General features: G+C 57.6%; 1 protein-coding gene across 3 annotated transcripts in view; it reads right to left on the reverse strand.

Annotated features, from left to right (window-relative positions):
* Positions 1–1,134: 1,134 nt before the first annotated feature.
* PFKFB3 (6-phosphofructo-2-kinase/fructose-2,6-biphosphatase 3) overlaps positions 1,135–27,681 on the reverse strand; it is a 79,683-nt gene continuing 53,136 nt past the window's right edge. The window contains exons 2-17 of one of the 3 annotated variants that reach the window (XM_040451509.1): positions 20,732–20,857; positions 19,471–19,567; positions 18,707–18,773; positions 18,201–18,275; positions 17,787–17,843; positions 15,243–15,367; positions 14,316–14,523; positions 13,949–14,095; positions 13,709–13,813; positions 12,213–12,342; positions 11,328–11,390; positions 11,132–11,196; positions 9,243–9,416; positions 7,786–7,808; positions 5,415–5,467; positions 1,135–3,807 (exon numbers count right to left, since the gene is read on the reverse strand). In XM_040451509.1, the coding sequence (XP_040307443.1) occupies positions 5,425–5,467; positions 7,786–7,808; positions 9,243–9,416; positions 11,132–11,196; positions 11,328–11,390; positions 12,213–12,342; positions 13,709–13,813; positions 13,949–14,095; positions 14,316–14,523; positions 15,243–15,367; positions 17,787–17,843; positions 18,201–18,275; positions 18,707–18,773; positions 19,471–19,567; positions 20,732–20,857 (1,505 nt within the window). In that variant the 3' untranslated portion in view covers positions 1,135–3,807; positions 5,415–5,424. The remainder of the gene's footprint in view (positions 3,808–5,414; positions 5,468–7,785; positions 7,809–9,242; positions 9,417–11,131; positions 11,197–11,327; positions 11,391–12,212; positions 12,343–13,708; positions 13,814–13,948; positions 14,096–14,315; positions 14,524–15,242; positions 15,368–17,786; positions 17,844–18,200; positions 18,276–18,706; positions 18,774–19,470; positions 19,568–20,731; positions 20,858–27,681) is intronic. The other 2 variants (XM_040451511.1, XM_040451510.1) reach the window with 2 other exon arrangements.

Below are 27,681 nucleotides of genomic sequence, written 5' to 3' on the forward strand. Positions count from 1 at the left end.
TTGCCCAAAAGGTCACGACACCTGCGGACTCCCATCACCCCGCAGGCCCGGGTTTTGAAAGCGTGCACACATCCTCCTTCAGGACGGCCTTCTAATTTCCTGGGGCCATAACCTGAGAGACAGGCCCGACCTGGGGGTGAGGACCCACATCTGCGAAGGCCACGTCTCCAAGCCCGGCACCCAACGCACAGCGAGCGCTGAAGCGTGGGCTCAGAACTTGAGAGGCTGGCCTGAAGGGTGGGCCGAGCCCGGCCCGCACGGGGGTGTTCGCACCCCAGTCACCGGACAAGGCCCTTTACCCAAATGCTCTGCCCACCATGCCGGTTACAGAGAACCTCGGGAGCCGTTTCAAATGGAGGAGCCCAACTGCCGACTCCGGCTCTCTTCGCACCTGGGGCGGAGAACGCGTCAGGGACGCCCGAAGACGAATTTGGGAGAACTAGGGCTCTTTCTGGAGTCTCTAACAGTGGGGCCCGTGGAGGAAAACTCGAACCCGGTGAGGGCACTGCTGGCGCCAATCCTCTGCCTGAAGGAAATGCTCCGGGCTCTCGTTCAGCCCTCAGCCCGGTCTGCGAGCGTCCTCATCGGTAGGGATGAAGGTGCGGAAGGAGAGTAACTTGCTCGAGGTGTGGCAGACTGGTCCTAGACGTGGACTGTTTTCCCCCAGCAGAAACCAGAAAGGGGCTGGGGGGGGGGGGGGCGGATGGTGGAAGGAACCCAGAACCTGAAACACAATGGCTTCCTGTAATCCGCCCAGGGCCCGTCCCACTGGGCGATGCTTGTGTAAGCGACACTGCTGCCGTTCAAAGGGCTGAGGGGAAAGGACACGGGGTGAAGGGGGTGCGAATCGCTGGGCGCTCTGTCTGTGGTAATGGGACATCTACACGGGCATGCATTGGCCAAAACCCATGGAACCAGGGGGAGCCCTAGTGTTCACCACGGATTCTAGTCAACTGTAACGCATCAATGCTGGCAATCAGTACTGGCACGTCCTGTTTAAAGATGACGGCTGGCAGGTCGGTCAGGAGCCCGGCGATAGCCACCCGGTGCGTGGACCACAAGCGTCAACTGAAGACTTCTCTTCCCGCCTCCCCCCCACCCCGACCCCCCAGAAAGGACCAGGGGCGCACTTCATCAGCGTATTTCAATCAGGTACTTTATTGTTCTGGCAACTGCAAAATATACAAATTTCTGAAAAGCATCCCCTGTTTGAAAGCTGGCACAGCGTCATCCCAGGTCGTTAATTCAGACAACTATACAGAACACAGAGAAGTCATGAGTCACACGTAAAAGGCCCCCCAAAACCAACCACCGAACTACACCCAATCTATACAGCTTTCTATTTTCAGGCTCCCTTGTACATATTAAATAAATAAATAGCACATCTGCTATCAAAATAATAAAAAAATAAATTTCAAGTATTACAAACGAAAAACATCATTGGTGCGGCCGTTCCTCTGCTGCCCGCAAACGACGAGCTTCGCCCACGGTCTCCGCACAGAATGAGGAGGGGAAACCCGCCCACAAACAACTATGCCAAGTGAACAAAATTGGTCCCAGGTGGTTTTCGGGGGGCCGGGGGAGGGGGGCGGGGAGAGGCCATAGTCAGAGTGGCAGGAGCCCCGTGAGTGCAGGTCAAACACGTCCCCCAGCTGGCGCCTCGAGTCCGATCACGGCTTTCGGTTGGGCAGCCTTCTGCAACCTCTGAGGTCTCGCTCCTCGTCCGCTGGCGCGTTCTGTCGCCTCATCTAGGCCCCGACAAACGCGTGTGCAGGATGTTCGCTTCGGTGGGTAATGACCTCAGCGGCCGGAGGCGGGCGGGGCACCCACACCCACACCCAGCCCCACGAGCATCATCGGCAGGAAGGGTCAAAGCTCAGCGTGGGCTCCGACAACCGGTGTGAAAAGGAGGCCAGAGAGAGGGACACGTGGAAGCCGTTTCGCGAGAGCTGGGCTGCCAGGGAGAAGACCAACCCACAAGCACATGCTTGTGCCCGTGCACACTCGCCACCCGACGAGACTCAGTTGGCAGGAAAGGGAAATAGCCCTTCTTCCGTCACACAGGAAGAGATGTTACATCTCCTCGGGCACGGTGCCCGGCTGGGAAGGAGGTGGGGGGGAGGGGGCGGGTTTTGGTGTGAAACCCATGAACTTGACCGCAGGGCATCTACAGCACATCCCAGTTTCCCACTGAACCCCAACCAGAGAAACACGCGTTGTCCGGTGCCCTCTCCGGATGTCCAAGCCCCCACAGCCGCTCTCCCAGAGCCTGTCCCGTAAGACAAGAGGGGGCGAGACCGTCAGGCTTGAAAGCAGAGGGCAAGCAAGGGAAGTGACCTTTGGCTCCAGCTTTGAGAGGTCCTCAAAGGGTCACTTGGACAAATCCTACGCCGGAGTCTCCAAATCGTTCTGTCTGGGCCTCAAGACGCCTCCTTTTCCCCAGGACGTGGAGGCAGCGAGGAGAAACCAGGAGGCAGAAACTACAGGTATTTCGAACCACACGTCTCCCTGCTGTGAGCCACCCCAAAAAGATGCCACAGGTGCCACGAACACCAGCGAGGACACCGTCTTCTTCGGACTTCGCAGCACCGGGCACCCGCTGGGCGTAGGGCAGGTGCTGCACAAAAACAAGCAGGCTGAGCTCAGTCCTCAGTCCTGCCAGGAGACCACAGGCAGCCTCCTGGAGGAAGTGGCCGCAAGTGAGGTCTCGGCTGGGCCACCATCCCCACCTGGGAAGCACAGGGAGGCGACGAACATCCTGGAGGAAGGAGGTGACCCTTGATCATCTCTGTGCCACCATCTGGGTCAGCCTGGCAATGATCCACATGACTTGCTCTCCGGCTGGTTTCCTGGGTCCCTCCGAGCTCCCCATGGCACGGGCGCACCCGACTCCCCATGTTCTTTCCGAGCTCCAGCCCCCACGGGAACAAACCCCAAACATGTAAGTTCGTGGAGAGAAGGTACAACCTTCAGGTCCCGCCTTCTGCCGTTGAAAAAGTGCAAAAGCAAGCAGCTCCAGGGGGGCCTGGGGCCCAGGCGGGAGGGCAGAGATAGCAGAGCTCCCTGGGGGGGGGGGGGGGGGGGTGAGGCCCCGGGACTGTTCCGGCAGAACCTTTCCTTTCGCCTGCACGACCACACTGTGCGTGAGCCACCCTCTTCCGAGGCAGGACGCAGACCCGGCAAGCTGTGGACGCACCGCACGGTGGCTCAGAGCCTTCACCCTCCTTCTCCGGGACCGGCCCCAACCCAGCACGCGCCCGAGTCCTGCCCTCACGAGGCAACGTCCGGGGCCACGACTCACAGAAGAGCCTTGTGACAGTTTTCAACATCCCTTCTTCTTCAGCAACTAGACCCCCTTCGATTTTAGGATTCTGGGGCCCGTGTCCTCTCCCCAGGCTGGGAACATACCAGGTCAGGATCACAGAAACGAAACAAAACAGAAGAGCCTGGAGGCCACCGTCCCCTCCTCAGGGCCCTCTCTCCCCTCTTCCACCGCTCATTGTCCTTTCCGAGCCTCGTGGGGGGTCAGCGAGGCTGGGGGCGGGGGGTGGGGGGGCCGCCAGCGCGGGGTGCGCACACGGGAGGGGCCTCCTGGGGTCTCAGCCGCCGTCGGGGGCACGGTTCTGTCTGAGCGGCGGGCCCCTCTTCTACACCACCCACCCTGTTCGGAAGACGTCCTGGGGATGGCTGGCCTCGGGCGGGTGGAAAAGCACTAAGGAGAAGCTGCAGGAACAGAACAGGCACGGAGCCGACGGGCCTGCCTCAGTGCATCCTGGTGTCGATGCCACTCTGGGTGCTCTTCATGTTCTGTTTCCAGGAGAAGAGAGGGGCGAGGAAGGGGAATTAGCATTTCCTGTCGACTAGGCTTCTCAAGACCAAAGCCATGCATGTGAGACCGCCCACTTCACCCAGACAGAAAAACACAACCCTGGGTGGGCGTCCTCACCAACTGGGCAGAAGAAAGCCCGGGGAGGCTCCGGGAATGTGGCGGGGGTTAAGCCCAGAGCTGCCCGGGAGAAGGGCCTGGCAAGGCCGGGGGAGGCCAGGCATCTGCCTCGAAATGGGGAAGGAGGGTGGGGTGGCCCTGGCGGGTCAGAGCTCTGGGGAGCACTGAGCGCCAGCACCTAAGGAAGCCTCCAGGGCCTGGCCCTTTCGCGCCTCGAGATCGCCCCCGCCCGCACCCAGGGCCCTCCTGCTGCCCGCGGCCGGGCAGGGGACGAGCCGGGACTCTCCTCCCAACAGGGTTCAGGTAGACCGTATGCTCCAGCCCCCAGAACCCACATTCTAGGAACATGGGCTCAGCAGCTAGAACACAGGTGCCCTGGGCTGAGCGGACGTCACAGGGGAGGACCCAGGCAGAGAAGGCAGGTGTCACTCACTAAAGCTCTCTTCCTGTTCCAACAAAAGCAATCTTGGCCACAAGTCCCACCCCTGAGAAGCTGCCAGAATCAAAAACGCCTTAAAAATGTTCTTCGGGGTGGTGGCTGACTCTTCATTTTGGCTTAGGTCACAATCTCATGGGTCCTGAGTTTGAGCCCCACGTCGGGCTCTGTGCCTGCGATTCTCTCTCTCCCTCTCTCCCTGCCCCTCCCCTGCTCACACTCTCTCTCTCTCAACGTTAAAAAAAATAGTTTTTCAATCGGCTGGGAGCAGATGACAGCTGCCACTGCACAGCAGCAGCCTCTCTGCCTGACTTGAATCCGCCGCAAAGAAAGGAAACACCACTTTTGTGAGTGTTCTTTCCCTCCCTGTGTCCACCGAGACTGTCTTAAAGGGACAGGGTGAGGGGAGCGTGGACGCTGGGCACGCACATATGCAGGATCATGGCAGCCCATTCCCCTCCAGGCAGAACCAAGGGCCCACCGTGGAGAAATCTCTAGGGACTCGCAGAACCCGCACTCAGACCTGAGCCCGCTCTCGGCCCGACTCCGCCCAGGCCACCCGACCCTCCAGTCACGAGCACATCAGACAGTGTCTGTGAGTGGGGGGGTCTCCCGGGAGGACCCTGTGGCCTTGCACCCAGTCTCCCCCGATGTGGGGTCAGAGCCCGGGATGCTGCCAGGTCCCGCTGCACCTGCCGGCTTCCACCCACCCTCAGACATCTCGCGCCCAAGGCTCCGAGCGCCCACGGATGATAGATGCAACAATGACACTGGGGACCACGTCACGTCACTCACTCATGGTGCCCTGGCTCAGGCCACACAGAGGGGAAGGAGGGAACGAGAGAGAGAGAGAGAGGACCTCGAGACAATGGTGCTGCTCTTGAAAGACACAAGTCGTCCGGCACGGGTGTATGAGTCACATACTGCACGATGGCCCGTCGTCACACAGACCAAGATGCCCTGACAGGCTGAGATGCCATGACTCGGGGAGATGCAGAGGGGACAGAGAGGGGCATGCACCGAGCCATTTACCTTTCCAAGGTTAGTAGGGAGAAAACTTTGAGAAAATGTGACAAACAGTTCGTCTTTCAAGCATAGTGGGGGGAAGGGAAGAAAACATGTTGGAAAAGAAAAACAAAACAAAACATCTTTAGTACTATCTTCTTTTCAGTGCGCGTTTGAAACTTAAAAATCAAGGATGGCCGGATGGTCTGGTGGCCGGGAGCACTAGTGTGGCCCCCCAGGGCGCTGCATCCATCCGGGCTGTCGTCACCGACCGTGACAGTTTCACCACGAAGCCACGATCGCTCGTGTCCTCAGGCCACGACCCGTAAGCCCCCAGGGGTGCCCCACACTCCCCAGGCTCCCGGTGCTCCTGCTACTCAGGAGAAGAAATCCCACTGGCCTGTGTGGAAGGGACGGCGGGGGGGGGCATCAAAATACAGAGCAAGTGCAAGCCCAGGGGCCTCGGGCATCCCCCCAAAGTGCAGGGCACTACCTTCCCCACGATAACGACTATGCTCCGCTGGACCCTGAGTACGCACCGGGCACTCTGCTAAGTGCTACGTGTATACTCTCCTGATCAAAAACACCTCAACGTGTCACCGCCTCCACCTTACGGACAAGGAAGTAGGTGTGCCAGAATTGCGTCACCTCGCCCAGAATTCTAAAGAGGGAAGGTAGTAAAACCGAGATCCAAGCCCGGCTCAGTTCGATTTTAGCGGTAAGTCTGCAATCCCAGACACAGGCCCACGCTCCCAGGCTGGGCTGGATGCTGGGACCCCAGAGTGGCGTGGCGGGTCCAGAGGAGACACTTCTGCTGAACTGGAGGCATTCCAACTGGAAGCACTATTAGCCACAGAGACGGGCAAGGTCAACCTCGGAAGGTGGGGGGATGTGCCTGAGAGGACCCTCCCAGCAGGAAGAGCTCTTTCCTGGCAACATCAGGCCACGGCCCAAAAAGAACAGAATATGCACAGAGGCAAAAGCGGAAGGCTCCAAATCCAAAGGCCCGTTTTCACCAAGGGGAACTCTTGATCTAGACGCACTCCGTGTTCTACGCCTGACTTCAAGGAGGTACCAGACACGGGGCGGTTCGTCTTTAAGACTGAATTTAACGGACAGTTACACACCCAGCCGTGGAGGGTGGCTGCATGGGGACCCTGCAAGGGCTAGAAAGGAAACCCAACAGCTCGGCCCGGTGCCTCACAGCTGCCCGGGACAGGGGTAGGTGAGCAGTCCCTTGACCGTTCCCAGAAACCAGCAGAGAGAAAGCAGTCAGCCTTCAGGACCAGGAGACCCGTTCAAGTCCTGGTTCTGCTACTGACCGGCTGGCCGGCCGTAGGCAGGTGCCTCCCCCTCGGTCATCTGGTAAAAGGGACACAACTGCCCTGCAGACCTCCTGGGCTTATTTTAAGGCCCAAAGGCACGGAACACACGTGAGCAAGCACTTTCGCCGTGAGCTGTCCAGTATCCCAAAATAGATTTCCCCGCAGGCGGTGCCACGGAATCGAAGCACCATGCTCCGCTACTATTTTCCAAGAACAAGCCCCGCTTTGAAGCTGACAGGCTGGACTCCTCGAGCCAGCTCAGTTTTTGCATCAAGTGGCGAAAAGAACTTAATCAGCAAAAGGGACGACGGGCAGGTGTGACCTGAGGGGCTGGGGTGAGGCGCACTGGAACAGCGGAGACACTGAATTATCTAGCAGGCGCTCCGGCAGACCCTTAACCAGAAACTTCTTGCAGGGAGAGCTCCGGCTGAAGGAGAGGGGAAACCAAGGGTCTGACCGGAACGCTGCACCTGACCCTGAACGTGACCGTTAAGGCTAAGCACGTGCTGGTACAGGACAACCGGACCCAGAACTACGGTTTCCCAGGGTGTCGGGGTCCGGGAGCCTCTACGAGGACAGAAGGGGGGGGGGCTTCAGGGCTGCAGCCCCCACCACACTCCCACCAAGAGTCTGTCCTCCGTTTGTTTTGCAGATTTTGCCTTCTAACGCGCAAGGCCTCTCCAAGGGGAGGCACAGAACTTAAAAGACAATGCAAGGGGCATAAGACCCAGCCTGGCACGGAAATCTGACTCTGAAGGAAAAAGCAGACTTCTGTCAAGCCACGGGCCACCGCGAGCACTGGTAACCGGGACCCCGAGGGGCGTGCGAGAAGCCAGCCGTGTGCGGCAAGTGCCGGCAGCCAGGCGCGCTGAAGCCAGCTTGGCCGTGTGGCTTCTTGTCTCCTTTTCTAGAAGTTCATGAATCCTCCCTCCCTCCGCCCCCATGCCCATCCTTCTCTATCAGATATGACAAAACCCGTCATCACCCGCAGCATTTTCACAGGCAAAAGGCCAAACCCGCAAGCAAGGAGAAAGAGGGGCGAGTGGCAAAACGATTCAGAGAAAAATACTTACAAACAGGCTTTCCCTAGCAAAGGCTGCAGAGAGAAAAAGCGGAGAGAGAGAAGTCAGTAGAGGACAGGGTACAGGCCCCGAGTCATTCGAAACCAAGGCATCCTCTGTGGGGACACGAAGCCCTGTCCGGCCTCCCGGCCTGGCCCACCCAACGGCTTCCAGACGTCCCGGGGATTTGGCCTGGCCACCTCAAAAGGACAGTCCCGTCCAAGTCGGGGGAGCCCCAGCCACGCGTCCTCCGTGACCCTCCTCCGGGTCAGCCCCACATACCATCCAACCCCGGCCCAGGCCAGTGCCCCCCGCGTGTCTGCGACAGCAGCCGCTGAACTTCCAACTATGACCCCACGGTCTCCACCACAACTGGGCGTCACAGGCAGACCACTTCGGTTCTCAGCCTTCACAGAAAAACGCAGTAAAATCCTACAGCTACTGCCTGTGGGGGACACCAGCGTGTCAGCCGCTCAGCACGAACTACCTCGCTGGCCCTGCCTCTTGCAGTAGGTGCCACGCCCCCATTCCACAGATGGGAAAACTGAGGCCTGAAGAGGTTCGGTGGCCTCCCCGAGGCTGCACGGCCCTCTCCCCCCCATCCCAATTCCAGACACCACACAATTCAAATGAGCTTGAGGAGAAATGCAGGATAAGTCTGTGGGCCTCAGCACGGAGCTCGTAAGTCTGACTCAAAATTCAGCCCGTGAGTTATCTGTTAAGAGCCCAGATGTGGTGGGTGGGAGTGGAGGTGGGGGGGGGGGGAGGCCTCAAGGTGGCCCCCAAATATGTGCCCAGGAGTTTCTATGTCTCACGTGTTGGCAAAGATTCTTGGCTGTCACTGAGGAAAAGACTGCTCTTCTGAAAAAAATAAATCTTAATGTCCAACAGCCAAGAGCCTTCAGCTTTTAATCTCCGTAGCACATGACACAAGGAAAATCTAGCTAGGTTTTTGCTTACTGGTGTTTTTACTACCTGCTAAAGTAACTACGTGATGAAAGAAAGTGGCTGTTCCCAGGCCATCCTGCGAGTCTGGCTGTCCAGGTTGTAACCCGGCTCTGGAGGGGGACACGCTTTTCTCTAACTGGGGACCGGATGCAAGGGAGCACGTAAGGAAGGTCCTCAGCCACTGGCCTGGGACAGAAAAGACGTCCTCAGGCCACACATGGCCAAGGGCCCAGAGCTGAATGGAAACTTCTAGGGTTTTGTCTTCAATCTCGTTTGAGAAAACAAAGGGGTCGGGAATGTGAGCGGGACGCAGGCTCGGCCATTTCTTCTGCTCTGCCCAGTTTTCTGCTCCTCAGGAAAGAGGTGTGCGCGCTCAGGTCGGCGAGGAAGGACCCCAGGGTGTCACGGACGTCGTGGGAGGGCGTGCCCACGTTCTCCCCGTCCACCGCCCACACGCGCTGCCCACGGCTGCTCTCCTCCCGACCCAGACTGACTGTGAGGAAGGAGAGGGGAGAACGCACTTGTCCAGGCAGCTGCGTGGGCACCTCCGGGGGCAGGCAGTTGGGCAGGGCAGCGGAGGGAGAAGCCACATGCTCCTCAAAGCTGTTGATGCGAGGCTTTTTGGTGGGCTCGGGGCTGGCTAGTGGGGTGACACTATTGCGTCTCATGAGCGGGTTAGGTCCCTTCTTTGCATCCTAAGCGAGACAAAGACAAAAGAGAGAAGGCGACAGTTACAAGGAGTGGGGAAGTATATAAGCCAAAAAAACCCCAAACCAAACCAAAAACGTTTCTCTGCTTCTGGATTTCCCAGATACGAGACTGACCGCGGCGACTGGCCCCGGGGACCAGCAGGGGTGCCATGCTTGCTGTCCTGCGTCCCCAGTCTGCAAGAACAAGGGATGACCTCCTGGGCCCCTGTGCCGGAACATTCCAAGACACCCACTCGGACAAGCGCAACACATTCACGGCAGGCGAAGGGAGAACGCAAGACCAGCTCTGCAGACAGTCATTCAAAGGCGGCAGATGATGAGGTCGGAGAAAAGAACCCGGCCGCCAGCCTCCAAGAGAGCCAAGGAAGGGGGAGGGAGGCCTGAGTGGGAGGCTCAGGTCAACCACTGAGGGCAGGGAGGAGAAGGTGTCGGTGCCAGACTCCCTGCGCTGACCGTGAGCCAGGATCTGCACAGCAGACAAGGAACGGCGCCCGCCGCCCATCACTGCCCCCCCGGCTTGGGACGAGGAGTGCCGGCTTCAACCCCTGCCAGGGGACTAGAGGTGCAGAAACCCCGAGGTGGGCAGCAAGGCAAGCGAGGCCCAAACACGAGCCTTCCCGCCAAGTGACGACACAGTGGAGCGAGGACCTGTGTCCCCAGGCCTGTGGCTCTGCAGCCTCTAGCCCAGGGGCCTGCGCAGAGCTCTGTCTCCCTCGACACTGCCCCAGTTAGGCACAGGCAAGCGTGTGCAGGGGCCATCGGAGCCCCGTTCCGGCCCAGCCCCGCCGGTGAAGTCAGGCCGGGAAGAAAGGTGGGACCCCACCACCCACGTTCAGAAGTGGGGGCCGTTACAGGGCCGAGGCTGGCCCACCCGCTTCCCCTGTGGCCACCCGGCCGGACAAGCTGGCGGAAGCTGGGATTTTAAGGCCAAGACCTTCGGACCAGCTCCTTGGGAAACAGAGAGGTGTCCTGCTCGGACGGGAACACCACGCTCTGTGTGAGGGAAACGGTCAGCTGGCCAAACGCTGTTGTTTGACACTCGGTACAAAGTCAACCCAACGTTCCTTCCCGACCGCGTCCGGGGCAGCAATCTGCTCTACCGCCGGGGCCTCCTGCAGAAAGCCTCCACCCGCCATGCCCCGAGTCCCTCCTGCCCAAACCACCTGGTCTCTGCCCTCCCACCTCCTTTCCACGATTTCCATCTTCTTGGTAATTCTGCACCGAAGCATACACAGACGACTGAGTGGATTTGCTAATCCCGTGTGAACCAGTGCCTCTAGAACCTGGAAGGCATCTCAGCTGCCCCAAAGGAAAAGACGACGGTAACTACGCCTATTCTTGAAAGCGCAGGACGCGTCTCCCTCTTTAATACTCACGTCATGGGTTAAGTCGAAATGGGGGGAAAAAGCATGCAAAGTGAGAAAGAGAAAATGCCAAGCAGCCACATAGAAACACGAGATAGGAACACACGGTAGCTGAGGAAGAGCAGGCGAGGAGGTCACAAAGGCCGGCCAATCTCAAACCAACTACTACTCCAGAGAGAACCCGCTAAAAGACACAGGTTCAATTGCAGGCAACTCAACACGGGGACCTCTCGAGTGCTCACACCCCCTGGCCCTGTCACTCGACAAGGACCCTCTAGGGACGGAGGCCAGGACGGGGACGCTGGGGAGCAGGAGGCAGGGGGCGTTTAGACTCACCTCTGACCTCTCCCGGTGTGTGCTCACAGACTCCACGTTCAGGTAGATGGACTCTACGCGGCAACCTGGGTGGGGGGGGCGGGGGGGGACAGGGGTTGGCTTCCGGTTAGAGGGCACAGGCCGCTGACAGCCCCAGAGCCACCAGGAGCCAGCGTCCCAGGGGACATCTTGGCCGGGGCTGTGTCCCCATACTCACCGTAAGCGACAGGTGTCAGTTTCAGGACGGTGTGAAGGGGGCATTTCAGGTAAGGCATCTCCTCTGAAAAGAAAAGGCCTCGCGATCAGCTAGGAGCCTTGAGGACAGAGACACACAGGTCCCCAGTGAGAGCTTCTGCCTGTCGTCTGTGCCCCTGGAGTCCAGGCCGAGCGGGAGACAGGGGTGTCTCCTCCTCCCCGCTACACACAGGCCCCCTGCTCCAGGCAGGCAGCCTAGAAAAACCACTAGCCAAAAGACGAGAATCAAAACAAACCCCAAGCCCACCCTTGCACGGTGCACTAGAGTTAAAAAAAAAAAAATCAGGGGTGCCTGGCTGGCTCAGTCAACTAAGCGTCCGACTATTGGTTTCGGCTCAGGTCATGATCTCTGTGCTGACAGCTCGGAGCCACCTTAGCATTCTCTATCTCCCGCTCTCTCTCTCAAAATAAATACATAAACTTAAAAAAAAAAATCATTCCCCGAACAATTTAGGTGTGTCAGGATTCAAGTGAGCCTTGGGTAGACATAGGCTTAAATTTTAAGAGTCTCATTAGAGTTTTCCAGGCTCTTTGTTCTTTAGAGGTGGGCTGCCCCCGCCCCGCCCCTCCCCCCCCCCACCCCAGAGGTGAGCGGCTGGGGGCCTGCGGGAGGCTGTGCTCTGAAGGCTCCAGCAGGAGGCGCCGCCGAGGCCTTTCCTAATGCTCAGCAGCAGTGAACCCCGCGAGGAGAGAGACCCCGCGTGGTCCCGTGGGGAAGGTGCTGGTCCGCGACGTCCCCCAACTCAAAGGCTGGCTTCCCTCCGCCCTTTCTCGGAACTCCACGGGCTCCCCGTCGCCCCCACCACCCAGAGCAGGCTTGCGGGGGGGGGGGGGGGGTCGGCGGCACCTGCGCTCTTATCCAGGAAGTAGGCGAGGAGGCAACGCAGGACGGCCTGATGGCAGATGACCAGCACGTTCTCCTGCCGCTCCAGCTCCATGATCACCGGCTCCAGGCGCTGCACCAGGTCCTGGTACGACTGCAAGACAGAGGGACCCGTCGGTGCTGCTGCAGAGGCGCACGCGGGCGGGGGCGGGGCTCTGCCGCCTCAGCCACGCCCCTTCCCCCGTTAGAAACCAGAGAACACGCCATCGATCAGATCCACAGCCGGCGATCGATCCACAGCCGGCGGTGTTTCAGGGCTGCACCCCTCAGGGCCCCTGGGGACCCACATCGACTGGCTTCTTAGAAAAGGGAGGCCATCCCGGTGTTGGTGAGGATGTGACGCATCCCCCGCCAGAACATAAACCCGCCGTCCTCCCTCTAACGGCTGCCTCCTAATTCTCCACGCGGGGGGATGAGGGACTGACGACCGGATACACGCTGATAACGTGGGGGACCCTGAAAATGTCCCCTGAGTGAGAGAAGTCATACACAGTGTGACCACATGTTGTATGACCCCCTTCTGTCAAACGTACACAGTAAGCAATGCCACAGAGACGGGAAGTAGACCCTTGGTTTCCAGGGCTTGGGGGAGGGGGGAACAGGCTAGGGTTTCTTTTGGGAATGATGGAATGTTCTAGAATTTGTGGTAATGGTTGCCCGGTACTATGAATACACCTAAAAACCACTGAATCGTACAGTTTAGTGAGTTTTATATTGTGTGAACTTTCGCTCAATTAAAAAAAAAAAAAATTGAAAAAAATGGGTGGGCATGTGACTTTTAAGGCTACCAAGGTTCCTGCTCACGCCCATCCCTCTGTGGTCTCCCTTGTTCTCTCACTAATCAGGTTCCGGGAACAAGGGCCACGGAGGAGGTGAGCGCCCTGAGCAGGAGGAAACTGAAACGTGACAGACAACCGAGACGGCCCGCAGACAGCAAGGACCCGCCAGGTGTCACCAGGCTGCCTGCAGCCGACACCAGAGCATCACCCGGAGGCCGCGTCCAGGGCTCCCTCAGCGAATCAGTGATGCGCGGGACCTGAGATGACACAGTTGCCATCGCGTCTGCAAAGGGGAACCCGCGCACAGGGTGAGCCATCACCCCTGACTGCTATTGCCTCCCACGTCACCATGGGCTCATCTGAGAGACACATCTCTCGCTGGTGCTCACAGGAAAATACACCTGTGCCTCTCCTGGAGCCGTTTACAAGGTTCAGTTTAGGAAACCTGGATTCGGAAGGGAGAGTGCCGGGAACAGGCATCAGAAGGCGTAAGGGGCGGGCGGGATGCAAGAGCCCTTCCTGCCCCTTCCTCCCGGAGCACGTGGCTGCTGAGCACAGTTACCCGAATGGGGCCACCTGGGCCCCCCGCGGCCCTCTCTCAGCCTGGCCTGTCACCAGCTCCCGTGCGCACAGTACACGCCGGCTGCACCGAGTGACGCGGGTGAGAGCGGGCACACGTACCTCCCCGGTGGGGTAGCGGTAGTAGTACTTGTCCTGCTCCCGCAGAGTGTACTCCTCAGGGTAGGTGTCCCTGATCTCCTCGTAGGTCATCTCCTCACAGACACCCTGGCAGGAACACCCAGATGTCACCTCGAGTCGCTCCACGTGGCACGTGCGGCTCTGCGAGGGCTCTCGTTTCCCAGGGGAGAGACCTCCGTGCCCTCCCGCTCCCCACGGCCAAGGCCAGGCCGCGGCACTCACGGCGTCGATCTCGTTGAGCGCCTTCCACTGTTCGTAGGGGAGACGCAGGGCTTCCGCCGTCTGGATGGTGCTTTTCAGCTGGCTGGTCCACACCTTGAGGTCCTTCAGGTTCTGCTCCTCCACAAACTTGCTCAGGGCATTGGCAAACTGCAAGGGTGTGGGACAGAGGGACACGGCCTGACTCAGGCTCCTGCCCCTCCTGGAGAAGCAGAGCAAGACCTGTCTCATTCCGCGTCAGGGGCGTGACTACACTATCACACACACACATACACACACACGCATGCATGCACGCACACACACACGCACGCTGCACACACGGGATGCACCCAGCCCCTCGGCAGCCCGCCTTGCCCCCGGCTCCCCCTACCTTCCTGCCCCGGCTGGACAGACCCGAGTCCCCTCCGATCTTGCCCTGGAGGTTGTGCTCGCTCTCGCCGTGCCGACACAGGTAGATGGTGCGGGGCTGCACGTGGATGTTCATCAGGTAGTACACGATGCGGCTCTGAATGTGGTCCTGAACTCTGTTCACCAAGAACCTCCGGCCCACGTCGATCACCTTGATCAAGGACAGGTCCCTGCCGGGGAAGGCGACCAGCCGATCAGAACTCCGCTGATAGCACAGCCCAGCCCAGCCAGCCCGGGTGTAAACCCCCATGGCCCCAGCCGATGGCAGAGACTCAGCCCCCACAGACCCACGAGGGGAGGGCGCAGACTGAATCTGTGTTCTCGGAGACAGAACACGTGGGCACTATCCACAGCAGTGTGTGGTCAGAAGAGGGGAGAGGGAGGCGGAGACCAGAGCAGAGAGAAAGGACACACATGTCAAGGGGACAGGAGCAAGACGGGGCTCATGTGTGTACTTCCGTGCTTCTACAGTTAGTGCCGGAAACAGTCACACGGAATACGCAATCAAGGATTTTTTTAAAGACTTTTTTTTTTTTTTAATTTTTTTTTTCCACGTTTTTATTTATTTTTGGGACAGAGAGAGACAGAGCATGAACGGGGGAGGGGCAGAGAGAGAGGGAGACACAGAATCGGAAACAGGCTCCAGGCTCTGAGCCATCAGCCCAGAGCCTGACGCGGGGCTCGAACTCACGGACCGCGAGATCGTGACCTGGCTGAAGTCGGATGCTTAACCGACTGCGCCACCCAGGCGCCCCTAAAGACGTTTTAAAAGACAGTTTATAAAAGGATCCAGGAGCAAGTGCTTTGTACGGACAGCACGAAAACACTAAAAAACAAACAAACTCTACCAAAGCAGAAAAGTCAGAGACAGTCACCTCTTCGTTATTACCTGTCACATTTATCAGGGTCGAGGGGCTGATAGCTGGCTTCGTAGCAACTAATTCTCTTCATGAAGTCGTCCATAGCTTCTGCTGAGTTGCAATCTTTGTAATCCGGGCTAGAGATTTTAACTTCCTGTAACACCACAAAGAGGCAGCTGATGAATCACGCTGGAAGGCTTTCTGCTTAGACGAAGCGGGATTTGGGGCTCGCAAACAGGGAAAGTACAGACCAGCTCAGAGTAACGATGATCCCACCCAGCGTTGAAAAGAAAAAAAGAAATACACCGGGCTTGAGTTCTAACCCAGTGATGCCACAGTCAGAGCACCCACAGTGGACAGGGGATCGCTCCCTGGAAGGACGTACACAGGAAAGCCACAGGCTTCTACTGAACACATCCAAATGGGGCCACGATTCGGGGTCAACCCGGTAGCCAGGTCGTCCCCAGACCGCCAAGCCTCAATTCGAGCTCTGGATCCACACCTGCAGCACTCCCCACACCAAGGGCCAGGCTGTCGGTCAGCGAAGGCACGCTCCCGAATTGCGGGTGATGCCCTGCCCTGTGCGCCAGGCAGGATTCTTCCTGCCACCACCCATGGATGGGGCACCACATGCTTGTAACTGCTCCCCAACTAGTGCTTCTCCACCGGGCCCAGTCCTTTCTAAGGTTTGCTCTTATGGGAAGAGAAAGCAGAAGAAACAGCCCTCGGACTCACCCATCCCCTGTAAGTGAACAGTAGGTCTGAGAAACCTGGCAGGGTTTTTAGCAAAATTCAGTGAAATTTTAGCGAAATTTGTTCCTGCACGTGCTCTTTTCCTCTACAACCACCACCACTGCCAGGAGGCAGGCAGACACTCTTTAAACACATGAGTTCAGGGGCGCCTGGGCGGTCAGTCGGTTAAGTGTCTGACTCTTGATTTTGGCTCAGGTCATGATCTCACGGTTCGTGAGACCGAGCCCTGCATCAGGCTCTGCACTGGCTGCAGTGCCTGCTTGAGATTCTCTCTCTGCCCCTTCCCAGCTCACGTGCTCGCTCTCTCAAAATAAATACATAAACATTACAAAATAAAACCTGAGTTCAGTGGGGAGTCAGCGCTTCACGTGTGCAGAGTCTCGGTCTGGGAAGATAAAAAGGTTCTGCGCATCCGTGGTGGTGACCACGGTGCAGAGACCTGAGCGTGCTGAGTGCCACGGGATTGAACACTTGCGCGGTGAAGACGGTAAATTGTATATTTTACCACGATGAAAAACAATCTAAGTTCCCAAATCCCTTTCTCCCTAGCACGGCCGCCGCCAGAGAGCATGCTGGGAAGGCCTACCCTGCAAAGATGCTCTGGGGCTTAATCGGAGACACAAGATTCCTGAACCCGGAGAGTCGGGGCGAACAACTGGATGTGTTAACAGAGGACAAGATCGGTGGTGAGCTCCTAGCCACGCACGTGCTGACTGCTCACTGCGGAAAATGCACTCTGCGTCCGTGCTGTGCTTTGCTACCAAGACGAAGCTAGTAGAACGAAACTAAAGGAACGTAGCAAAACCCTTTGTCCAGATCACAGCAATTTCTGTTCTACCTCCCCGTCCTTTGGGCCTCTTCCTCTGGACCCGATGAAACGCATCTGGGTTTTCCACAATGTGAACAGCCCTTTCTGAGCTATGAACTCCGTTCTTAGAAATGCTTGTACACACTCCCACCGCCCTGGAGAAAAGTTCCAACATCGGAAGCCAATGAGTCCTCAGCAACCCTCTAAAGATGCGCGCTTGTAACGCAGCAAACCCCAGCATTCCCTGTAGAGGCATCAGACCTGCTTTTCATTAGAGACACGGCTCATTCTCATGTATTTAAGCTGCACAGAAAATTAGCTACATGAGAAAGTGACCTGTGGTAAAGTCTTCATGGTAACGGCTTCCATTTATGGTATATTGCTTTCAAGTGACAAAACTTAAGAATTAATCAAATTAAGCTGCCAATTACCCTCAGTTTATCTGGGCAACCTCCCTCGGCACAGGGCGAGGAGAGGGGTATGTTACAGACAGGTCAGCAGGAAGATAGTTTTACTGCCCCCGTTTTTCCCACACTTGGGGGGATTCTGCCTTTCAGTCTGTTGTGTCCTATGAAGTTTTATCAACACACAGTCATTCTTTTCTACTGGGGACCTTCACAGCTAAAGAGAGTCCAGCCTGCTGCCTTCCTTCCCTTCTGGAAGGGTGAGCTGCCCTTTGTCCCAAGCAGCCCTGTCCCCACCCAGCTGCCAAGCTACTGCCACTCACAGAAACTGTTCCCAGGCCCCTGCTTTTTATCTCTTAGGTCCCGCAAAGGCTGCTTTCTGCCAACCGCCTGCAAGGACCCCAGATAAAGCCAGGGCAGGTCACAGAACATGCTTCTAAATTAAACACCACTCCACACCTCCCACCTTCCCGGTCCCACGACTCAGACAAAACCAACAGGCTGGGACAGCCGGCTCGTTCTCAGCGTCTAGTTACTGCTCTGGGCCCGAGCTGGTTCCCCACTTTTCTCAGACTGTCGCCCTACAGTGGGGTCCTACGTTGTCTTACCATGATGTTGGAGGCCACAACCATAGGGTCATCGCACACAGACTCAATGAAAAACACCTGGAAGAAAGCAAAGAGGAAAGTTAGAAAACCACAAATGTGACACACACAAAGCGCGGACGCTGGTGTCACTGTGATGTCACCAACCTCATTTGAGGAGGAAGGACCCCATTTACGAACACTCAAACACATAAAAAGAACTACCTGCTCAACCCTGAGTCCTTTGCCCATCTCACACCCTAGTCTGGGTAACCGTCCCCCCACTCCCAGAGCCCCCACAGGAAAGGCCCAATGTGTCCGCAGCAAAACAAGAGCAGCGGGAGGTAGAGAACCAGGCCCGGAGCAGAGACACAGGACTCAGCCCGTCCCCGAGCTGCCTTCCCTGCTCCCGCATGCTCCAGAGCAAGTTCCGCTCACCTTGAAATCATTTTCTTTGGCAAAATGAAGGATCATGTGTCTCCTCTCTCTGGTGGTATTGGTGGCATCGAACACCTGATGGGGAGACAGTAGGGCCGTGAAGAGAGGCCACGTTCGAGATGAACAGTAGGGTACTTAGAGCCAACGAACAACAGCTACACACAGGGTAGGGTGCACGTGGAAGGGACCCCTGGCTACCGCAGCGGCAGCCCCCACCCCGGTCCACCCCCTCCCCCCGCCCCAGCACACAGGGGAGGGGTGGGCACAGAGCACAGCACCAGCCGTGCTCCAGGTCCGCCCCCCGCTAACCACTCTCCTGGCCCCCCCCAGCGCTGCTCTAGGCCGTCGCTCCCCTCAACTCTCAGGCCACAGGCACTTGTCCCTTTCCGAGGTGTCCCTGCGGCGGCTCTCGGCACTGCCCGGGGCAGTGCCTACACTTCTGTCTCCCCAGGGCACCGTGTGCTATGGCCTCAGACACAGAGCTGGCACCCCGCCCCCGGACTTACTGCAATTTGGCCCCCTTCCTTCGTCAGGTAACTTTTGACGTCTCTCAGGGCAGCCAGAGCGCACTGCCTACAACAGGCAGGAAGAGAAAGCACGCGTCACGCCAGCCCGTCCGGCGGGGGAAGGCCCAGCAACCCGCCGCTCATCCCAGCGAGCAGAGTGAGGAAACCGCCAGGCCGGCGGGGGCTGCGGGGCCCAGTCCACTCGGGCCCACAGGCTCCCAGTCCAGCCCCGCAGACAGGCGGCTGCGGCTGCCCGTGGGAAATGGGGCTCATGCCCGGGCTGCGCCCCGAGATCTCACTGGGAGCTTTTACAGAGCTGACGCCCAGGTCCGGCCCATGGATTCTCACGGCTCTATGCAGGGCACGGCCCACATCCGGATCTCCCCAGGCTCCCAGGTGACCCTACAACACTTGTCAGGGTTGAGCGCCATGGCACTTGGGTTTCACGACCACCCTGGGCTTACAAGAAAAATCCTCTCCAAATGGAAGCGGAAGGTTTTCCGCAAAAATGGCCTTGTTCACTCCCAACGAGACACTGCTGTTGATTTGTATCAACCAGCGGCCGAGTTAGACCCTCCGGGAGCAGAGGAGGCAGTGAGTTTCACGGAGGCGGCGCCTCATCCTAACACACCCGGAGGTGGGGTCACATGTCATGGCCACAGCGGAGCCACGCCGCAGACCAGCTTCTTCTTTCTCCGACAGAACCTGGCTTCGGGAAGCCGAGCAAACCCAAGCCCAGGCCCCCACGGCAGCTCGGGCCTTACTTGCGGACTTTCATGGCCTCCTCGTTGTCGGGGCGAAAGAAGCTGTAGGAGCTGTACTGTTTGACGGCCTCCCGGCGGTACTCCCCGACGTTGAACACTGTGGGGACAAAGGCGGGAACCCTTAGCTGACCCCCCCAGGAAGAAGGAGCCACCAACATCTGGGAGCTCTCTCTAAAAAAGGAAACCGAGCCTACACAGCAACACCAACCTGAATGAGGTTCTGCTGAGACACCGAAGCGGGAGAGCGGACCTCCACACCCAGGGCTGCGAGCCCAGAAGGCAGCCCAGCTTCCCCCAGACCCGACGCTGCCTGGGGCCGCTCTACCTTCCCAGGGACTGGCTTCCACTGCCCCGTCTGCAGGTGCAGCGTCCTAAGGCTGTGCGGAGGGGCGGCTGCCACGGGTCCCGCGGAAACAGGGGCAGTGATTCCTGCGCACGATCCCCCAGGACAGCGCAGGGTCTCACGCGTGCCGTGGGGCCCAGATCTGCCATTCACCTACTGAGCCAGCAGCCTGCGCCCCAGGGAAGCGTGGAGCATTTACACGGCATTCACCACACGACACAACGCGCCAGGCACCGTGGGGGACAGTGGATGCAAAACCTAGTCCCCCACCTCACCACCTTTCCGGTGTAGTCGGGAAGACCAGGCCAAGAGTCATACAAAGGTAGCCGATGGTGTGGAACATTTGACGACAGTCAGTAGAAGAATGTCACAACTGAGTGCTAGAGTACTTAAAAGGGCACAGGGGCACCCAGGTGGCTCAGTCGGTTGAGCATCCGACTTCAGCTCAGGTCATGACCTTGCGGTTCATGAGTTCAAGCCCCACGTCAGGCTCACTGCCGTCGGCACAGAGCCTGCATCAGATCCTCGGGTCTCCCTCCGTCTCTCTGTACCTCCCCCGCAAACACTCTCTATCAAAAATAAATTTTATAAAAAAGGGGAGGGCCCAGATCTCCACAGACCATGTGGCCAGAGAAGGCTTTTTGAAGGTGGTGAGGGCTGAGCAGGTTGTGGGGCAGCAGGAATGACAGAGCAGGAAAAGAAAAGATCCCAACGCCAAGCGAGGATAAGTATATAGTGTACCGAGTGACAAGGCCCAAAAGGGTGCCCCATGCTTGTGGGCACAGGCTAGCCCAAGACTGGCCCTGCACGGCAGGTCCCAGCAGCTGGAGGTGGAAGGGACGTGGTTTTGGTCGTAGGGGTTGGTGAGCAAGAGTGAAAGACTCCAGGTAACGACCCTGGCCTTGGCACACGCCTCACCTTTCGTGGGGACGCCGATCCAGTTGAGGTATCGAGTCAGCTTCTTTGAGATGTACGTCTTACCCCGGGCTGGGAGCCCCACCATGACGATCACCGTGGGGGAGTTGGTCAGCTTCGGCCCACAGGCTGGGGAGAGGACAGAGCGAGGTGTCAGCCATGAAGCAGTGTGTGCCCCACGGCGAACCTTCAAGAATTCCGCAGAAATGCCTTTTTCGCTCCCACCTCAAAGCCCTGGGCGTTTTACAGTCCAGCAACGCCTCGACCCTCTACTGGCCAGAGCCCCGCCCCAGCCCAGTCACAAATCTCCATCTTCCTTTCAGGTCACGCGTGGCAGGGGGACTGCCCCCCAACCCCAGATTCCCAACCTGATTCCTGAGGGCCCTAAACCCAGCCAGGAATCCCGCTACTAACCCCAAAGCAGAAAGCGTTACAAGGAAGGGATTCCCCAACACCAGTGGGGGTGAGGTTAACGGTAGGAGAAATGTTCCAATAATAAGACAAAACACCAGGGAGAGAGGTTTTCGCTGGATTTTAAGAAAGCAGCCCAAAGAACCCTGTTCTGGAGACTTAAGGTGCAGTGTTTCCTTGGCTGGTGTCTTATGCTTGAGACTCTAAGGAGACTCCAGCATCTGGTGACAAGAGCGGCAGGGGCTGCCCATTGAGAGCACGAGACTGGCTGCCTGCTCCCTCCCGGGTCAGCAACACTGCCCGGTGCTCGCTGGGCGCCACAGGCAACCTCGCTCTCCTGGCCAGCTACGTGCCATCGCTTCCGGGCACTGGTCACCCCGATGAGGCAAAGCTCCTGGGACCACACCACAGATCTAGGCAGATGTCAGACATAGACAGGGGCTCTGTCTCTAAGCCAGCGAGTGCCAGATGGGGATAGGAGAGCCACCAGGCCACTGCCAGGCACAGGCTTCAAAGAGGACACCTTCCCTAAGCTGGACGCCCCAACACGGTCCCATACTCAGCTTATGACCAAACTGAGATCACATGCCCAAACAACACCCACCACGTTATTCCGGGATCTGCCCCCTGTGCCTGTGGGCTGGGGGCAGAGAGGAAGCAAATGGAACACAGAGGGGGCTGTTTCTTCATGTTCTAGACCATGCAGAGTGAGGAGGAAGAAGAAAGGCCATCAGGAGGCCAGGAGACATGTAGGAGTCACAAAAGCACTTGGCTGGGATTCTCCAGCTCCCAGTAGCTGGAACAAACACGTTCCTAGAAGAAGGCATTTCCCTGCCCGGTGTGAGCACACAAGTGGAGCACAAAAGCGCCAGTGGACTTCCTTGAGTCCCAAGAAAAGTGACGGGCTTCTCGAAAACCGGCGGGGACAGAAGACAACGCCCTCCCGTGTGCATCGGGGCAGCCGCAGGTGACACGTGAGAAGTCGTCTCACTTAGTCGCCTGGAAGCACCGACTCTACTAATCCTTCCCTCAAGCCACAGCTGGCTCCTGGTCTTATCTGATGTCCCCACCATGCCCCTGCTCCCAAGAGCGTCCAAACATGCAGGGACGGACGGACGCGCGCTCCCTCTCCCTCCCTCCCCTCAGCTGGGCACGTGCATGGAATACTTTTGATGGACTCACGCCAAGTGAGCGGAGACAGAGGATGACTGATTTATCAAATCAGGGATTAGTTCTACTATCAAGGAACCACATGCGCAAATCTCTGGCAGGAGACGCTTTGAGAGGGAAATCCCATAAAGACATGGCAGAGTAAATATCGTAAGCCAAAAATTCAAGTTGAATCTCAAACCCAAATAAGTCATCACTCTTTTATTTGGCAAAGCAGAGACCATTCTCCCTATTCCTTTGGCTCCTTGCACAAGATTTGGAGGAGCTGCACACGGGCTGTGGCTGTCATTCCAACCAGGCGCTCCTGGGTCTCAAACAGAGCAGGGAAACCTCCTGACTAAGCCTCCTGAATCCTAACATGTTCTTCTTTCAAACTCACAGGCCATCTCAGGTGTCTTCATCTTATAACCACCTGCCCCTGCTTCAGTTCCCCCCAGACCCTCAGTCTCTTCTTCTCTGTGGATCCTGTTAACCCACAGAAGAGCGCCTCCTTCCACCTCCCACACCGTCTTCCCCAGAGCTCTGCTTTTTCCTCTTCGCCCCCCAACAAGCACAGGGATTAGGGAAGATAAGCGTGGAGTTTAACACAAAATCTTCCAAAAAATTCTCGTGTGCTTCATTTCATCGTATACAAACATTTAGCATGTTAACCTATTTTGGACCTCCCCCCCCCCACCCCGGCAAAGAGTTTTTATCCTCAGATGTGTTTAGACGTGAAACTTGGATGTCAACGTAAGCATGTTTAAGGGGATACACGTATGCTCACTATGTTGAAGGGCTAAAGAAGCAATTGCTTGAAGACCGCGGGGTTAACAGACTATAAACATCTTGGCTGCAGTTTGGGGTGGGGCACGGGAGGGATGGAGCTCAAGCTAAAAGTGTCATCCAGAGTTAAGGCTGCCACTTGAGTAAAAGATCGCGGAAAACCACCACGTTCTGGGACGCCACCCTCAACTCTGTCATTCCATTTACTCATTCACTCAACAGACACAGGTGCTAGGTGCCCCGTGAGCACAGAGCATTATGTGGACACCGCCCCTGTGCTGGGAAGCATCCGGCCTGCGGTGGGGAACAGACAATGTATGAGCTAACAGACGCACAAAGTCATTTCGGAGCGGGATAAATGCTGTGATGAAAGCAGAGGGCTGACACTGGGGCTAGGGGTCCACGGGGGTCTGTTTGAATCGGGGAGCCAGAGTCTGTGTCCCTGAGCAGCACCTGAGCTAAGGCCTGATCGTCCACAGCCAGCCCCACCCGCTTACCAGTACATAACGCACACTGGCCACGTGTGTGTTCCCCGTGTGTATGTGGACACAGGAAAGCAGATGATAACCAGGAGGCCGGCTGGTAAGGGGAGTGAGCCACAGCCTCCGGCGACAGGCCAGGGTCTGTCGTCCTGGACAGAGCAGGCTGCATTCTAGGGTTCCTATGCCAGCCCCACTCCCCAGACGAAATGATTCACCTCCCTGATAACGTGTAACGCGCGGACACAGGCAGGAACGCCACAGCTCGCCCACCACACTGACACCCACAACCCATGCTCAGGAAATAAACTGTTAGAAGACGCTGCTGGCTCTCTCACACCTCCTGCAAGCTTTCTTCTATCCAAAGCCACTCGAAAATGACAACTTCAAAAGATGCCACGTCACTGGCATTCTTTTTCGGCAAGCAGGTGATCACGCTTCAATGCTAAGTTCCAGGGAAACAAATGAAAGGGCTGTTTAGGACAGACGGATGGCCAGCTGCAGGTGCAGACAGGGTCAGTTCCCCGATGCAAGGCAAACCCAATGCTGCACAGAAAGACCTGTTGTGACCCCGCCATCACGCCGGGCCACCTCCGAAGGGCCCTCTGGGAAACAGACTTCATGGACTTGGCCCCGGGATAACAGAATGCAGGCCCAGAAAGTTCTGTCCCATACCATGCTCATTCACTACCTCCCATGCACACTTCAACTCCTGCCTAACTGACCTGCGTCCAACGAACAGCCCTCCTAACCTGACGCGGTCTCTGCCGGCAACAGGGAGGGGCTGGGCATTTTAGAGAAACATTTGACAGCCTTGAGAGGCAGGAGATAGCACAGATAGCCTAGCGGCTGAGAGAGCGGAGCCGGGAGTCAAATAAATAGTGTTGGAAGTGCCAGGGCCCCACCCCTTCCTCGGACCTTGGTGAAGTTACTTGATCTCTCAGCGTCTTAGTTTCCTGGCCTGTAAAACGGAGGGATGCTTCATAAAGGTTCTTGGGAGGATTCACGACCGGGCGACGCGCGTGAACTGCTTCCTAGAGCAGCCTCCATCGGTATCAGCCGTGACGGTTTCCATCATACCAGATGTGAAGAAGCTAAGAGCTACAAGCGAAGACAGGTCCCGCTGCACAAGTCATGAGGCACGGAACTGGGGCTCACCTGGGTCTCTCTCACCTGAAATTCTTCACGTGCCCTTTCCTAAACTAAACTGATGGTTCTCAACCAGTGGCGGAACCGAAAAAGCTTTTAAACGACGCAGGATCCCCGGACCCCGCCTACGGGACTTCTAACCTGGCTTGGGCTACCAGTAGGGATTTTCCTTTTCTTATTTTCCCCCCAAATCCGCCCCCCGCCAAATGATTGTCAAGTGCAGCCAGGGCTGGGAATCACTGCTGTAAGCTGTAGTGGCCAGCCGAGGATAAGGTAGGGGTTTCTGGGGAACGTCCCCCTTACCTTAAGTTCGAATACCATCAGTGGCTTTAAGCCCCTATTGAGATAAAGTCTATCCGTAGACAGTATGTAACATATCAGACTGTAACAACAGGTTCCCGGTGGATAAGTAACTGGCCCAAATAAGTAAGGACTTCCACCCAGGCCCCCCCCCCCCCCCCCGCTTTTAGTGATGGTAAACAAATAGCATAGCTAGCCAGTCAATAATCTACCTCCTTGTCGATGACTTCCTTGTCAGTAAATCCTGTTACCGGTTTGCATTTGAAGGAAACGGCAGGTTTTGTAAGACGCATTTACCACCCTGTGCACATTGCAACAGGGCACCCAACTGATGTGCTTTAGCGCCAAAAAGACAGTCCAACTAACCAACCCAGAGCCTTCCATTGTCGCTCTCCTGTCCTCTGTACATGAATGGTAATGTTCACCACGCCATCTTTTCATGAACAAACCTCAGAGGAACCTGCTGTCGACTCTCATCTAAGACACCACTTAGAAAGATGGTAACAGGTTCAGAAGGAAGAAAATCCACCCAAGTTTCCAAATACCATTACAGAAGGGGAGGAGGCTGATGGGGGAGGGGGACGGTATCAGGAAAGACGCAACAAGAAGAGATACCCTCTCTTCCCCATTCTGATGAGACACAAATGTGACTATATAACCCGAGAAAGACAGCACAACTGGAAATAAGGTCATGTAATAAATACCCAGGGTGCAGGCACTCTTGTAAGGAAGAATGTGTCTGAGACTACACCCCAGAACCACACACGGGGATTCCAGCAGTGGGCGGGGACAAGGGACTAAGAGACTTAATCCATCAGCTTTAGCACCCACCCCCCTTACACACACCAGGGATATTAGGCAAATCTCTTATGTGCGTGTGAGACGTGCAGACTGATGGAGGCTAATGGATGGGTCTCGGGAGCCTGGAAGAAGGAGGCATCATCGCACACTCTCATCTCTGCAACTGACACGACAGATCGAACGCCAGCCAATCTCAGTGCCGTCCACACCCAACCTCAACCCCCACCCTGAACCTCGGGGGACAGACAAATGTGTGCACATGTGAGCACCCATAACTACAGACACCCGTACTTCGGTAGAGAGAACCAAACTAGATTTGTATGACCAACTACAGTTTACAAAGTGCTTCATAAATACTGGTTGTATTCAAAGTCAAAAAGGGCGGGGTCGTCTCTGTGTCTTGCGGTGGCCACATCTCCCTCATGATTTACGGCACTGCATTCCCCAGCACCAACAGGGGGTCGCCGTGGTCAGCCCATGTGCAGCAAGCTGTTTAAGAGTGTATCAGAGAGGGCTGGGAGCAAGAAACAGACTGCAAAGCCCCCGCCCGGGGCCACCTTGCAAAGAAACCAGGTCTCCTTCAGGCTACTGTGGCCCCCAGAACCCTCAGGTCCGGCAGAGAGGGGGCAAGGTGGTGGAGGAGCGAGCAGCCCCCAGTGTCGGGAGCACCTTGCTTGGTCTCTGACACAGGATGACCTAGGAGCACCCCAGAGCCCGCTCTCTACGGGTCCTACCTGGGGGTGGGGGGAGGGTTGGTGATTCAGACCTGGGCAAAGCCTGAGGTGGCAAGCTGTCACCATGGCCTTGGTGACCATCCCCCGGAAAACGTGGCAGCAGTGAGGGCCAACAAGCTGCCTGGCACTCAGGAGCCACCGCTGCCTGGAAGCCACCTCGAGGACTTGTTCACGGGATCCCATGTTTACCAACCAGGCAACCTGACCCTGCCTGAAGCAAAATGCCCGCCACTCCACTGCCCCTGTCCACCTGGCAGGCGCCTGGCGGGGAGGGGAGGGGGGTTACCTGGAGAGTGGGTGTCACCTTCTAACCGCAGGGACCACCCTTTCACTAGGTGGCTCTCTCCGTGGCTAGGGACGGGGCCCACGGTAGAAGGCAAACCTTTCCAAAGCATTTATGGCCGATGACAGAGCAGGAAGGTGGACTGCCAGCAAATTCCAAGCACGGTGGATTGTGTGAGCGCGAGTGTGCGCGCGGGTAGGAAACGCTGCCAAGTGTGCGGTCACTGATCCCCGGACCCTCCCCAAACCCAGGAGCGCAGGCTTGGTGCCAGGCAGCTCTCTTGTCGCCCCTGGAGCGGGAGCTGGTGGGGGGAGGGGGGGGTGGCAGGCCGGGAGGGGTGGGGGGGGGGGGAGGAAGGAGAGAGAAAATATACTGAAGGAAAAGGAGAGAGCGAGGAGACAGAGGGGAAAGAGGGAGCAGAGAGAAATATAAAGAGAGTGGGTATTAAAAACAGGCCGAAGACAGAAGCAGGAGGTTTAAGTACAGAGAAGAAAAAGAAATACAGAAAGCGGGAGAGAGGGGCGACGGAGATCGAGGTGGAGAGGAGGGAGGAAGGCAGACAGCAGGGGAGGGAACGACCGGCAGAGGGGGTGGGAGCGACCGCCGCGTCTCTCGGCCGGACTCGGCCTGGCAGACGCCCGGGAGAGCGGTTCCGGCCGCGGGACGCGCGGCCGTCCGTCGCCAAGCGTCACCGAAGCCGAGGCTTCCCGCCGTGTCCTGCGCGTCCCGCCCCCGGCGGAGGGAGCGGAGGCCGGGACGCGCTCGGAGTTGCCGAGTTGCCTCTGCGCTCCGGGCGCCGGCCGAGCGGGGCACCGCGGGGCGGGCGGCCCGGGCCACAGCGCCCCCGACGCCGGCCGGGGG

Source organism: Herpailurus yagouaroundi, unplaced genomic scaffold (assembly GCF_014898765.1).
Source record: "Herpailurus yagouaroundi ecotype Mexico unplaced genomic scaffold, PumYag 203, whole genome shotgun sequence".
In the NCBI taxonomy this organism is placed as follows: domain Eukaryota; kingdom Metazoa; phylum Chordata; class Mammalia; order Carnivora; family Felidae; genus Herpailurus; species Herpailurus yagouaroundi.